Raw genomic sequence first — 15048 nt, forward strand, 5'->3', positions numbered from 1 at the left:
CTTACACCAATGGTGCTGAGAGGGAGGAAGTTCCAGGTTTTTGGTGCCAAAGCAGTGAAGAAACAATGAGTTCCCAGTCAGGATGGTGGCATCACCTTGTATATGTGCAATTGCCTTTGAGTGGTTTAGGTTGCAGTTTTTGAAGGTGCTGTCAAAAGTGGAACAAAGATTGTGAGGAATGTGTAAGAAACCAGAATTGAAGAAAGATAGAACTCTCAGAGAGCTGTAGGTCTGGAGGAGTTTACTTAATCAAAAGAAGATTGAGAAAGACCATGAAGTAATCTGAAAATAATTCAAAATGACAGTGTGTAAAGGTTGGAGATGGGTAATATCATGGCTGCAAAAATAGGCACTGATGGGACGACATATGGAATTTTGAGCTGTGTCAAGCACATCATCATTGAAAATTAAAACACTCTACTCAACCTTGCATTCTAAAAAACGTGCTGCAATGTCGAAATCAGTCCTAATTTTACTAAATTCAAGCTTCAGTGTGCTCTCATCATCTCTGGACAACGTGGTCCAAATTTTGATTTTACAGTTCCTTGCTGCATGTATTAATTCCAGCAGCATTTACATAAATAGGAATGAACAATCTCACCACCTGTCAAATAAACAAGCCGTTTATTTAATCAAAATGTTACTGAACCATTTCACAAAAATATTAGGCAAAACAAAGCCTTTAAAAATTACACTATTTGAATATACACTTTATCTACAGATAGTGCCACCAAACTGTTCCAAGCTATTCTTACACACCAACTGTAAAAAATAACTATGGGCACAAGTTCATAAATCCCATGATTCCGGCTGACTGAAGAATTTGGTCCTTTAGCCAGTGGATCTGGGTTCCACAGCCTACTACCGAACTTAGCCAGAGAGAAGTATGGAGCCTAGTTACACCAACATTTACAAAGAAAAACAAACAATGATAAACAAATTGGTAACAAACTTGTGTGTTTGAGGGTTTCTGTCTTTAATTAATGGGACGAATTTTCTTCATGTTCTTTTTTTTAAAAAGAAAATCACAGGCCACCGCATTGGTTTCTGTCAAGACAGGTGTTTTTCAAATGCTGTAATATGATGTCCTGACCAACAACAGCTCTGTCCCACTGCACTGCCCATTGTCTGTAGTACAGTTGATATCACCAAGTTGCATATAATGCAATAGAGTTTCTCAGTATTAACGACCATCATGAAACAGATCCTGAATGGAGGCAGAAGACAAACGAAGCAATCGCTCACAGGATGTCTTGGGTGATGGGAGGTATCTTTTTAGTCTTGCGGTAGTGGGAGGTGAGAAAGAGAGGTGTTGCCAGTGTTATGATTCACACTGTCTTAAACAAAGAGCAATGATGAAATATTATTTCCTGAAAGGAATATCAAGGTTCCAAATATTCACAAGCACAAAACCTGAGTAACACCAAATTTTAATCCCAGCAGGGGTTGATACAAACCCATAAGCATCAGGAACTCCGCCTGATATTGTCCCTCATCTCCATAGCAGAGGATGATCCAGGCCAATTGTAGTATTTTTACCTGGTGGATGAGCATGAAGCATTCAAAAAATATTTCCCCTTTCCAATTAAGTTGCATGTCATTTTTTTTCCCAGTTCCATCTACTCAAAATGTATTTTGCAGACCACAGCCAAAGAAGACCAGTCCCCATTCCTTTAGACTCCCGGAACGGTAACCCTTCATCTCTGCTTAGCAGCTCCTGAAGACAATACCACTCATATCTGTAATTAATCACTGACAACATAAAAAGCCGGAGCTCCTAAAGCACAGGATGCAGGTTCCAACTCACCAGGAAAACCAAAGTATTTCAGATAAGTTTGTCTTGTCATTCACCAGTTGTACTGCATCTTAAAGTCCAACTTTAAAGCGAGAGGAGTGCAGTAAGGAAACAGTTTTTAAACTTGATGTCAAAATAGCTTTTCCCAATGCAATTTATTGTAATCCTAAAGTCATGGCGATGTCGTGGGGATAGGGACAGCAGGGAGCACCCTCTTCAATTGCGACCAGTTTATTCTGGATCGCAATTCAAAACCCGCAATGGAGACTGACTGACAGGATGCCCAGGGCTGGAAATTCACCTTATCAAACATCCCTATCCTCCCAACAAACACCTTCCATCAACAAAAGCTGAAAAGTCAAGCTTTTAATTTCTCCCAAGTAATGTAGGGTTTCATTGCCATAGGTCATCACTATTAGGATGGCAAGAAAGCAAACAAAAACAAAACAAGGTGGTAAATGGGAAGGGTTGAGGCTAAGAGTGATAATATTGTTTTATAGTTCACAGAAACCAGAAAGTTACACCCCAATGCAGTAGAAAGACAATTTATAACTGAGATGTGGCACTAGAAATGGCAACACAGACGCATGGCTCAAAACATCAGCTCAGAGAGAATGGGGCTGATAGTTTAGGGGACTGTTTTCATGGCTTTGGTTGGGGAAGCTAGTTGATTTTCCCACTGATTCTATGATGAAAGAATCACCTTGAATGGCAGTAAAACCATAAAGGCCAGTGGCACCCAATCCATGTTAAGTGGTCTCTGTTTCCTAAACTAATTAAGAAGTGTCTCACCCCTCCCCAACCCAAATCCATTGAATTCTGCTAGAAAGTATAGGCTGGGCATCAGTTGATGACAAGTTCAGGCTAAGAGGTGGGAAAGTCATTGGAAAATAAACTAAATCACAAAGACAACAGAAGGGCAAAAAGCATTTCTGTAAGTTCACTTAAAAAATGATCAAAAGGGAAACAGTTGAACCAAATGAAATAAAGTCAGCCTGCATTTAGCCTGAAAAGGACTCGACACAGAAGATTACATGAATGAAGCAGGAGTGTCAACAACAAGATGAGCATCCAAACAGCATCTACTGGAGAGATTCCCTTTTGACTACAACATAAATTATTAATACTCATTGCTTTGAGCCATCGGCACAAGAGCAACCAATGTCTGGTTATCACATCCTAACCTGGTGAGAAGCTCTGAGCAAGTGCACAATATTTTTCTGATGCATGTTGCCAGTTTCTCCTTGTATTTAGTTACAAAAACACAGTTATACTTTAGAAGTACATTCAATAGGTTGGCAATACTTCACTGATGATCCAGCTGGTAGGAAAGGCAGCAAACAGCCGAGGCCATAATGATCAGGAAAAATCATGACTATGGGAGGGGACATGAGAAACAAAATTACACAGGGCTTCTGTAGCTGGTAATGATCATGACCCTCTTGTTTGATTGGATAACAGGTAAGGGTAGGATTGGAGTTTGAAGTGATGCCCTCCTCAGATGAATAATTTCCCAAACACAGAGTTTCAAATTTGACACAGATTCAGGAGGGCAACCAGCACCTGTCCATGAAGCTGTGGTTACCTGAAGTCTTTCAGGGAAAGACAGAAGAAATGAAGGAAATGTCCATTTAAAAAAAAAACTTCCAATGGCAAATTACGATAACATTGGTTTCTAAAAGGGCTCTGGTGGGACAGCTTCCCTGGAAGGAAATTACACGTCACATTCTGCAAGCTCTAGATGGTAAAATCACAAACTGATTTGCCTCTCACCCAACCAATATTCCTTTGGCATTTCCATTACCTTAAAAGCAGCACACTTGAAATTCTAGTTCATTAAAAGAAACAAGTATTAAAATAGCCTAATAATGGAGACTGTGTATGGGGATTGGGCATCTTACATCAGAACTTCATTCTGCTCAGCAGGCAGTGTTTGTCCTTGAAGCTTCATGAGGGCTCATTTGCCACATGCAAGTCTCACTAGTTGTTTTTTAAAAATCAACCAAGGGATTTCAATCCAAACTTGGCAAGCAGCGAGAGGTGATCGGAAGAGCAGATGCCATTGGGCAACCCGTTAGCCAGCCAGATGTCATGCTCAGATAACAAGGAGAGTCGGCCCAGTAGTTTGAGGGGTCCATCCTTGTACCGCCTACGCCCTATTAGGAAGGAAAGAAGCGAAATTAGTGTGTCATAATGCAGGGAGAATGGGATGAGAGCTGAGTGCTCACACTGATCACTTCAAAGGCAGAATTTAAACCTGTGTTATGGCCATTACCACACATTAAATGCACAAATTGCCTTGGACTGTGGACGATGCTTTTTCCACTTTAATTCCATGTCCCTGTCATAAGCTTAGCTCAATAACAAGGTACAAGTATATAGCACTCGATAGTTTGAAACCAAGCGTGTTGTACACACCGGGGAAAGCAAGGTGGAATATGTCACGTTATCATTCTGCTGGTGGAATATTCGCATGCACGAATGCAATCCCTATATCAAAAGAGAGCAGCATTCTTAAATCAAACTTTCGAATACAAATCAACATTCCCACCACCCACGTCCTGCCACTTTCCAGGAGACAAACCTTTTCCACTCTTATCGGTGACTGGTTGTGCCGAGTAGAAGATGTAATCCACAGTGAGGCCAAAACCAGATGAGCAGGTTGTAACCTCAGGCCGACCTGTATCAGGTAGGTAATGACTATAGACTGATGTTAGGTTGAGGTTGTGTCGGAGGGTGGTTGGAGACCTGAGGGGACAGAAAGAAACCAAACAACATCATGTCTGTCACATGGTAAATTTCAGGAAGCCAAATGTAGATAATATAGTAGTGAATTATACCTGCGATTATAATGCGATTAGGCAAGGCTTAGGAGGCATAGAATGGAGTCGCAAAATGCAGGGGATGGGGACAATTAAAATGTGGAAATGTGGAGCTGGTTTGAGGAACGGATATGGTGGTATTTGATAGGTATGTCCCTGTCAGGCAGGGAGGAAGTGCCAAGGTAAGGGAACCATGGTAAAGAAATTGTATCGCTTGTTAAGCAAAGGCTTATATGACGTGAGACTGGATGGTTCAGATGAGGCGATGGAGAGTTGCAGATGAGCTAGAAAGGATTTAAAACGAGAGTGAAGAGGAGCAAGGAGAGGACCTGAGCAGTCTTTAGTAGGTAGAACAAAGGAAAACCCTAAAGCTTTCTATAGCTTTGTGAGGAATAAAAAGATAACTAGGATAGGAATAGGGCCAGTCAAAGACAGAAGTGGGAAGGTATGTGTGGACCCTGTGGAGATCAGACAGGCACTAAAAGATGATTTCTCATCGGTTTTCACTCTGGAAAAGGAGAATGTTGTAGAGGAGAAGACGGAGATACGGGCAATTAAACAGGAAAGGGTTGACGTTAGTAAGGAGGAGGTGTTATCAATTCTAGAAGGTGTGAAAGTAGATAAGTCCCCTGGTCTGGATGGGATTTATCAGAGGATTCTCTGGGAAGCTAGTGAGGAGATGGTGGAGCCTTCGGCCTTGATCTTTGAGTCGTTATTGTCTACAGGTTTAGTACCAGAGGATTGCAAATGTTGTGCCCTTGTTCAAGAAGGGCAGCAGAGATGAACCAGGTAATTATAGACCAGTGAGCCTTACTTCTGTTGTAGGAAAAGGTTTGGAAAGGATTCAAACAAATAGGATCTATAATCATCCAGGAAGCAACAATTTGATTGGAGATCGTCAACATGGTTTTGTCAAGGGTAGGTCGTGTCTCACAAACCTCATTGGACTTTTTTGAGAAGGTGACCAAGCATGTGGGTGAGGGTCAGGCAGTTGATGTGCTGTACATGGACTTCAGTAAAGCCTTTGTTAAAATTCCACATGGTAGGCTTTTGGAGAAAATGCAGAGGCATGGAATGGAGGGTGATTTAGCAGTTTGGATTAGAAACCGGCTTTCTGTAAGAAGGCAGCGAGTGGTGGCTGATGGAAAATATTCAGCCTGGAGTCCGGTTACTAGTGGTGTACCATAAGGATCGGTTTTGGGACCACTGCTGTTTGTCATTTTTATAAATGACTTGGACGCAGACATAGGTGGACAGTTTAGTAAGTTTCGAGGTAAAAACAATGACTGCAGATGCTGGAAACCAGATTCTGGATCAGTGGTGCTGGTGGAAGAGCACAGCAATTCAGGCAGCATCCGAGGACAGGCAAAATCGACGTTTCGGGCAAAAGCCCTTCATCAGGAATAAAGCTTTATTCCTGATGAAGGGCTTTTGCCCGAAATGTCGATTTTGCCGGTCCTCGGATGCTGCCTGAATTGCTGTGCTCTTCCAGCACCACTGATCCAGAGTTTAGTAAGTTTGCAGATGACACTAAAGTCGGTGGAGTGGTGGACAGTATGGAAGGATGTTGCAGGTCTAAGGGGGACTAGGATAAACTGCAGAATTGGGCTGAGAGGTGGCAAATGGAGTTCAAATGTAGATAAACGGGAAGTGGTTCACTTTGGGAAGAATAACAGGAAGGCAGAATACTGGGTCAATAGAAAGATTCTTGATAGTGTGGATGTGCAGAGGGATCTTGGTGTCCATGTACATAGATCCCTGAAAGTTGCCACCCAGGCGCTGTTAAGACGTCAAACAGTGTATTAGGTTTTATTGGTGGAGGGATTGAGTTCTGGAGCCATGACGTCATGCTGCAACTGTACAAAAAACTAGTGCAGCCTCACTTGAAATATTGTGTACAGGAAGGATGTGGAAAAATGTGCAGAGGAGATTTACCAGGATGTTGCTTAGTCTGGAGCAAAGATCTTATGAGGAAAAGCTGAGGGACTTAGCTTTCTTCTAATGAGAATAGACCCAAGAGGGGATTTAATAGAGACATACAAGATGATCAGAGGATTAGATAGGGTGGACAGTGAGAGTCTTTTTCCTAGGATGACGACGACATCAGCTTGTACGAGGGGGCACAGCTGCAAATTGAGTGGTGCTAGATTTAAGACAGATGTCAGAGGCAGGTTCTTTACGCAGAGAGTGGTAAGGACGTGGAATGCCCTACCTGATACTGTAGTTAACTCAGCCACATTAGGGGCATTTAAACAGTTCTTGGATAAGCATATGGATGACGATGGGATAGTGTAGGGGGATGGGTTTAGATTAGTTCACAGGGTGGTGCAACATCGAGGGCTGAAGGGCCTGTTCTGCGCTGTATTGTTCTTGTTCTATGAATAGGAAGCCCACTGGGAGTTAAGAACTCAAATTCCACAATAAGTTGTGAAGGATATTAGTGGAATAAGATGTTAATTTAAAACAATCCAGCAGCTTTTATAGTTACTTATTCCATTGCCAAACTATTACAATCTTTCTTGAACAAGGCTATAAGTTTTGGAAGGACACTGCCAGCAATTACAGGGTGTAAAACTTGTAGAAATCATTCAGGATAGAATTAGAAGTCATGTGAAAAAAGGATTGACTAGGAAAAGTCAGCACAGATTTCTAAAAGAAAAATAGTGATTAACTAACTTGCTGGATTTCTTTTGAAGAGGTAACAGAAAGACTCGATCACGGTAATGCTATTGATGTGGTGAACTTGGATTTTCAGAAGGCATTTCATATAGTACCACACAGACTTGTGAAAAAAAGATTTAGGTCATGACGAGAAAGGAACAGTAGCAATGTGGAAATAAAATAGGCTGGAAGGATCGGAAACAGAGTAACAGGCAATGAATTATCAGGCTTGAAGGAGGTTTGTTATGGAGTTCCCAAGGGTTGTTATTGAGGCCCAAGCCTTTCTTGATATATATACCAATGATCTGGATCTTGCTGTGTAGGGGACAATTTCAAAGTTTGCAGGTAACACTAACCTTGGAAGAATGTTATACATTGAGGACGACAGCATGGAACTCTAAAGTTCAATGCAGAAAAGATGCACTTTGGTCAGAAGAATATTGAGAGATAATATAAAATAAGGAGTACAATTCTAAAACAGGTGCAGGAGCAGAGGCAGCTAGATGGCAGGGCGGGTGGAGACAGTTAGTAATCATAGTGTTCTCAGTTTTATTAATAGTGGCATAGAGTACAACACATTGTAGGTGGTTGAACTTGTACTGAACACTTGTAACACCTAGCTTAGAAAAGATGTGATTCCATTGGAGAGAGTGCAGTAATGATTTATTAGAATGGTTCCAGGATTAAGAGACTTCTGTAATGAGGATAGTCCGAAGAACTTGGGACTGTCCTTGGAGAGAAGGCAATTCAGAGGAGATATGATAGAGGTTTACAAAATCATGAATAGGCTGGACAGAATAGATACAAGAAACTGTTTCAACTCAAAGGAAACAAGTATAACATGGCATAGATTTATAGTGATGTGCAAACAACACAAGGCAAAATGTGACAGGAACAAGTCAGACAGCAAGTAGTTAGAGTATGGAATGCTCAGCCTGGAGATGTGGAAGAAGCAGATATTAGAGAGGACATTGGATGATTATTTGGATAGACATGATGTGCAAGGACATGCAGAAAATGTAGAAAGTTAAAAATCACGCACCACCAGGTTATAGTGGTGCTCCGAAAGCTAGTGTGCTTCCAATTAAACCTGTTGGACTATAACCTGGTGTCGTGTGATTTTTAACTTTGTACACCCCAGTCCAACACGGCATCTCCAAAATCGAGAAAATGTAGGAGATTGACACTCAGTAATAGAAATGGTATAGGCATAATGGGCCAAATGGCCATCTTCTGCACTGTAATAACTCTGAAAATCTGATTAATAAACTGGATTCCATAACTTGCTAGAAATGGACATTGAATTCAAAACCTTTACAAAACCTAGTACAGTGGCATAACCACTACAAGAACAACATTCTTCACCCATAGCTAAGGAAGGACTCTCTCTCACATCTCATTAATCGTACATGAGATAATAGCTCAATTGTATCCAAATCTCACCAATGCTAGGATTCATTTGTGGATAAGCTGGAAAAATTATCTTCAAATTTCTTTCCAGCTCTTGGATATTTATGATCACAAATCTACACAGTTCTGATCTGCTCAGGATGTTGCTAAAATTCTGAAAAGCCAATTGAAAACTCCAATCGAGGCACACTTTTAAACACAACTCACCCTGCTCATGCCCTTTTGCAAATTTTAGGAAATCTACAAAGCCCACTGCCTGACCAAAATCCAATACAAGTGCTGGAAGATTTTTTTCTGCTATGAGAGTACAAATATTACGATTTAATTTAAGGTAATTCACAAAATGGCACATTCCAAGGTTTGGAAAGGATACACATATTTACTAGAAGCTTAAAAAAAAATGAGGGAATTTAGTTATGTGGAGAGACTGGAGAAGTTGGGATTACCCTTCTTACAGAGAACCTTAAGGCAATATTAGATTACATTACATTACATTACAGTGTGGAAACAGGCCCTTCGGCCCAACAAGTCCACACCGACCCGCCGAAGCGCAACCCACCCATACCCCTACATTTACCCCTTACCTAACACTACGGGCAATTTAGCATGGCCAATTCACCTTACCTGCACATCTTTGGACTGTGGGAGGAAACCGGAGCACCCGGAGGAAACCCACGCAGACACGGGGAGAACGTGCAAACTCCACACAGTCAGTTGCCTGAGGCGGGAATTGAACCCGGGTCTCTGGCGCTGTGAGGCAACAGTGCTAACCACTGTGCCACCGTGCAATCCACAAAACATTGTGACAGATTAAGTTTGCAATGTGGCAACCTTCCTAAGAAACACATTCCAAGAAACTATGGTGACAAGAGTTCCAATATTTCAGCACTGTAAATGATACCATCAACATTTCCAGTTGCCACTTAAAGCTAGATTTTATAAATGCTGTTTGACAACACAATACATACCTATTACAGAAGAGTTCATCCTCTGGCTCGGACACACTGACGTAGCGTTCTGAACCATCCCCTGGAGGCTCTGAATGGAGATAGCAATAAGATTGTTTCTCAGTTTGCCAATGGCCTCACTAGTAAACTCCATCACAAAACAAATTGGAGAGGAACTGTAAAGAATTGTCCAACCTGATCCACACATGGCCACTCACATGGATTAGAGAGACAATACCCAGAACAGATAATTGAGCATCGCCTTTTCAATTGAACAGGCCCCCACTCCATCCCTACCTCTCAGACAAACACAAAGACACACACACAGCCATGCATCTTTGCTGTTCCCTCCCATCTCCACATTAATGTCAGGAACAGAGTTTCACTATTAGGGGAGTGTTAACAGATTAGACTTGAACATCAGCCCTACTGTACCTGGTTTTGCATCAGTTACACCTTCAATGAAGACAAGATTCTCTGGACGTTCAAGAGCTGGTGTGGAATATTGAAGCTGAAGGAGAAACTCACGACCATATCTGCGTTTTCCTAAATGAGAAAACAAAACCAGATACCAAGCACTGCAAACATATCACTTGAGTAGTGAAACTTGGCAGAAAGCCGCAAAGTGTGAGACATATAGGACACATTGAATTTCCAAATTTGGCAGTAAACAGATATTGAGCACAGCCTACAAGACAACAGGTTTGACAAAGAGAATTTCCAACCTGATCTTGTACTTGTTCTTTTAACAGTCTGCTACACCAAATCCATCCAATAGAGCAAAACCAATCAAAATAATGAAATGAAAACACCTTAAATCCAAACGACAAAAGCATAATGGTGGTAATCAAATTGGTTAAACTCCAAAACTTTCACACAGTTGTACAAATTAACAATTTCATTTCCTCAAAACTTGTTAAATGTCCATTAAATTGCAACAATAATTGTGAAAAGGTTGGGAAAATGCATGGCTTTGCAAAGCTTGGGTTTTATTTCTATTATTTTGCATTTTCATAAAGTGTACTCACTGTAAAATGTAGAAATATAGAACATTCTCAACATTAAGTTACACATTAAACAGCAAGAGAAAAGAAAAATTCTTATTTAAGGAAGTTTGACTTCAGAATATGTTTCTTACTGGAGTTCATTCAGACAAAATGGATTCGACAGAACTGTGCCCTCAGTGTAATGTTGTAAAGTTCATAGAATCATAGAATACAATTACAGACTCCCTCCAGTATGGAAGCAGCCCATTCAGATGATCAAATTCATAGTGACCCTCCGAAGAGATCCAGATCTACCTCCCCTCCCTATCCCCGTAACTTTGTATTTTCTATGGCTAATCTACCTAATGTACATATCCCTCGATACAATGGGCAATTTTGCATGGCCAATCCACCAAACCTGCACATTGTTGGACCGAGGGGAAACTGGACCATCAGGAGGGAACCCACGCAGACATGGGAGGAATATGCAAACTCCACACAGACAGTTGCCAGAGGGTGGAAATGAACCCGGGTGTCTGGTGCTTTGAGGCAGCAGTGCTAGTGACGGCCACCGTACCACCTTATTCAGTGTGTGACCTATGCTGAATGTACTATTTAAAGGTTTGGAGGCAACCAATCTATAATGTTCTGCCACACCCTAAATTCAAACATCACAAAACAGGACTTGTGTCAAATTAGCCTGGTTTTACATCGCACACTACATTCCAAAAGAGGTCAGCACCATGATGAGGCCTCAAGTGTGCAGAATAATTCAAATTAATAGTTGGCTATCTACTTCAATAGGTCAGTTGTAACATTAAACAGTTAATTTACACCACAACTCCATTTACCTGCTTTTACATTCTATAACCTTACTCATTAAAGATCTTGCAAATTTCAAGAGATGCATAGCTTCTATCAGAACAGAATTTCAGTTTACAACTGTACTTTATATAAAGCAGTATTCCTGATTTTATTTCTGAATGGCCCGTCATCTTATGACACTGTGCTCTTGTTCTGGACCCTCCCATTAGAGGTAATACTTTCTCTGTAACTATATATTCCTTTATCATCTTAAACACCTTCATGAGATCACCACTCAACCTTTTAAATGCAAGAGAACACAAGCCAAATGTATACATGTCCTAATAATTTAACTCTTTCAACCCTGATATTCTGGCCAATTCTTATTGCACCATCTCCAAGACGAATATATCCTTTCTGAGGTCCAATACCCATAACTGAACTAAGTCAGATAGATGGATGACTGTCACGAGAGGTAGGAACATAGTGCAGGAGTGTGGCTATTCCTCTCTCAAACAGATATACATTTCGGCTACCAGTGGTTTGGGGTGGGGGGGGGCGGTGGGGGAAGAGAAATTGAGTAATCTCTCAGAAACCAGAAGTGGAAACCGATCTTGGGTACCAAGAATGAATTTTCTGTTGAGTGGAGTGTGTCAAGGTTCAAACGAGCAATTGTTTCAGGGACTCTCCAGTCAAAGACACGGACAGCAGATTTTGCAGCATGACAGAGAATTCAGGATGGTATGTTACTTCCCTGGTGCCAGGGTCAAGGACACCTCAAAGTGGTTGCAGCATATTGTCAAAGGGGAATGTGAGAAGCCTGAAGCTGTTGCAAAGACACTGGTAAGAAAGGCATAGTTAGGTTCGAGACTTTGAGGTTCTGCTTTTTATACTCCTACCTAATTTCCTATATTTGCTCTGCAAAAGATAGTAATATCTTGATTACTCCCAGTGTCAAGTGCTAGAGACAGTAGGAAGAAGAAGACCGGGAAGATAAATCAATGCCCGAAGAGATGGTTCAGTGGGCAAGGACTCCAATTTTTGGATCATTCAGATCTCTTCTGGGGCAAAAAGACCTGTTCAAAAGAGACAGGTTTCACTTGAACTGGAAGGGGACCAATATCCTGGCAGGGAGATTTTCTAGTTCTATTTGGGAGCCTTCCAAGTAGTCAGCAGGAAAGTGAGGAGCAAGTAAGTAGAGAAATCTCAGATATATGTAAGAATAATAAGATTATGAAAGCAGGCCTTTTGGCCCATCAAGTCCCACACAGACGCTCCAAGGAGCATTAGAAAGCATGTAAAATGAAGCAGAGGATGACACAAAGTAGAAATTAAATGTACATGAGAGGCAAAGTTCCAGTTCTTGGATAAAAGTTCAGAACACACGGAGGAGATAAGCAAAATTGCAGCTAACCTGTTCTCTTCTTTTCACACATATCAACATACTGACAACTGTCAGTTATCCTGAGTCTGCTTGGCCACAAAGGGCCATAGAGTTTCCTTGAACACATCTGGTAAGAACAGTCCTCCTGACTTGACACCTGCCAAAACATGAAATAGAACAGCTCAAAATGGTCACTGGTCTTTCTTGGAAACAGACAGCAGGTTATTTAAAAAGAAAATCTAATTTCGGAAATTGGCCTAATGTAATTTACCTTCCAGGTTGGCATTCCATAATAGTAGAGCTCTCCATTTTGGATGAGTTTATACAGAGGAGATTCTGGGACAGAGTTCAGATCACCACAGAGAAGGATTGGACAGCGATTACCATCAGAACCTGCTGTGTGTATTAGTTGCTCAATTTCAGCAAATAACACAGCAAGTTGGGTGAGTTTAATATCACCCCGTCTGGGATTGAAAATCAGGTGAGTGTTTGCCACACAGATGTCAGGAAATTTTGAGTTTTCTTCGACACAGTCTGGCGTCAGGGGTCGGAGGAGAACCAGCAGCGCTACGTTATCTCTGTTCAAAGTTTCCACAATGGGTCGAAAATACTCCACAGGGTGTTCGGAAACCAGGGAGAACCGCTCCTTTTTGTAGCACACAGCACACCCATCCGTCTTGATACCAGTGCGTCGTTTATAAACGCACTCATAACCTGCAGAGAAAACAGTAAGACTAGCACTCGGGTAACCCATTCAGATTGTTCAGAAAAAAAAAGAACCATGGATGCTGAAAATCATAAACAAAAACAAAAAACACAGAAGTTGCTCATAATTCATGGAAAGAGATAGTTCCACCAATTCAGTAGAGTGCTGTTTCTTGTTATGGTCTGTAAATGGAAGAACATCAAAATGGAACCTGAAATGGATCCAGTGAAGAATTCAGCTGAGTTTTCCCAGCAATTTCCATTTTTGTTCCATTCTGTGTTCTTCCATTTACAGACAGTAACAAGAAACAACACTCCACTGCATTTGTGGAACTCTCTCTTTCCATGAATCACAAGCACAGTGACTTTCAAGTTCAAGTTCATGTTTATGCTGAACAAATGAACTTGATGTTTGGTCGTATATAATAAAAGTGGACAATTTATGAATGGGGAATTTCAAATAATGCCACTAAAAATAAATGTTTCATGGTATCCAAGTACACAATTGGTAATCATAAGGCGAGCTCCCGTTTCCTGTTAATCCAGACCTTTGCTCTCACCATTGCTAGCTCAATAACTTTCTCTGAGTTATTGCCGGTACAACTCCAGAAGGTCACAATTTATGATAATAAAATATTTACATTGCCCTATTGACATAGCTCAAAGTACTTCTGGTGCAATACAGTGAAGTATAGAAGTTAAAATGTACCAGAAAAACCCATTCAACAGCAATTGTGTTAATGATTAGGATATCTGAACTGAAAAACAGGAGGCCATTCAGCCCTTCCAGATCTGTCCTGCCATTCAGCTAGAATGGCTGATCTTTACAATAATTGCATCTACCCACCCTCGGTTTTTAATTTAGCAGATGTCTATCAATCTTAGTCTTGGGAATGGTTAGGTTGGTTGAAAAAAAATTGCTATTGTGAACACCGAAAGAAAACTCCACTCGCTTTCAAATCCTGCCATGGGATTTTTAATATCTAGCAGTTTGGAGTGCGAAATTGACCAGGGTGGTATTTTCTACTCTTGTTTCCCATTCAGTGGTCACTGCTGGAAAATGCACACATGTAGTTTTTTCAGAGAGGTATCCCAAGACAAACAACTTCAAAGCAGTCTCTACATTAATGTAAAGGTGATATACTGTAGATTCTGTCAGGAATACTGAGCATTTCCAACAGTTTCTATTGCTATCTCTCAACATTCTTTGCTGAGACTCAGACATGGAGACATTCCAGTAAAGTGAAAAGGAAACAAAAGGAAAAATAAATAAGTTAATGCTGACACTTCATCCCTCATTGTTTCTACAACACTTACCCTGCAGTTGGAGAGCTGGTCGAAACTGCTGATGGTAGTGATTCTCCTGAACTTCCTGGAGGCACAGAATCTGAAACAGGATCCACAAGATGTCAGGCTGTCACGTCCTATTAGTACCTGGTTTGCACTTTAAAAATATTTATTTATATTTAGTTGGACACAGTAACTGCACAGAAATGAAAAGAAAATCATTTGATCTGGCAGTAATGTCATAGTC

General features: G+C 41.0%; 1 protein-coding gene across 1 annotated transcript in view; it reads right to left on the reverse strand.

Annotated features, from left to right (window-relative positions):
- Positions 1–607: 607 nt before the first annotated feature.
- The window catches only part of LOC122553345 (RNA 2',3'-cyclic phosphatase ANGEL1-like), a 31137-nt gene continuing 16696 nt past the window's right edge, over positions 608–15048 (reverse strand). The window contains exons 4-10 of the mRNA XM_087989584.1: positions 14832–14901; positions 13081–13523; positions 12840–12966; positions 10071–10181; positions 9657–9726; positions 4380–4543; positions 608–3951 (exon numbers count right to left, since the gene is read on the reverse strand). Of these exons, the coding sequence (XP_087845710.1) occupies positions 3794–3951; positions 4380–4543; positions 9657–9726; positions 10071–10181; positions 12840–12966; positions 13081–13523; positions 14832–14901 (1143 nt within the window). The 3' untranslated portion in view covers positions 608–3793. The remainder of the gene's footprint in view (positions 3952–4379; positions 4544–9656; positions 9727–10070; positions 10182–12839; positions 12967–13080; positions 13524–14831; positions 14902–15048) is intronic.

Source organism: Chiloscyllium plagiosum, unplaced genomic scaffold, assembly GCF_037043375.1.
Source record: "Chiloscyllium plagiosum isolate Xiang-an unplaced genomic scaffold, Cpla_swu_hap1 HiC_scaffold_8, whole genome shotgun sequence".
Lineage (NCBI taxonomy): Eukaryota > Metazoa > Chordata > Chondrichthyes > Orectolobiformes > Hemiscylliidae > Chiloscyllium > Chiloscyllium plagiosum.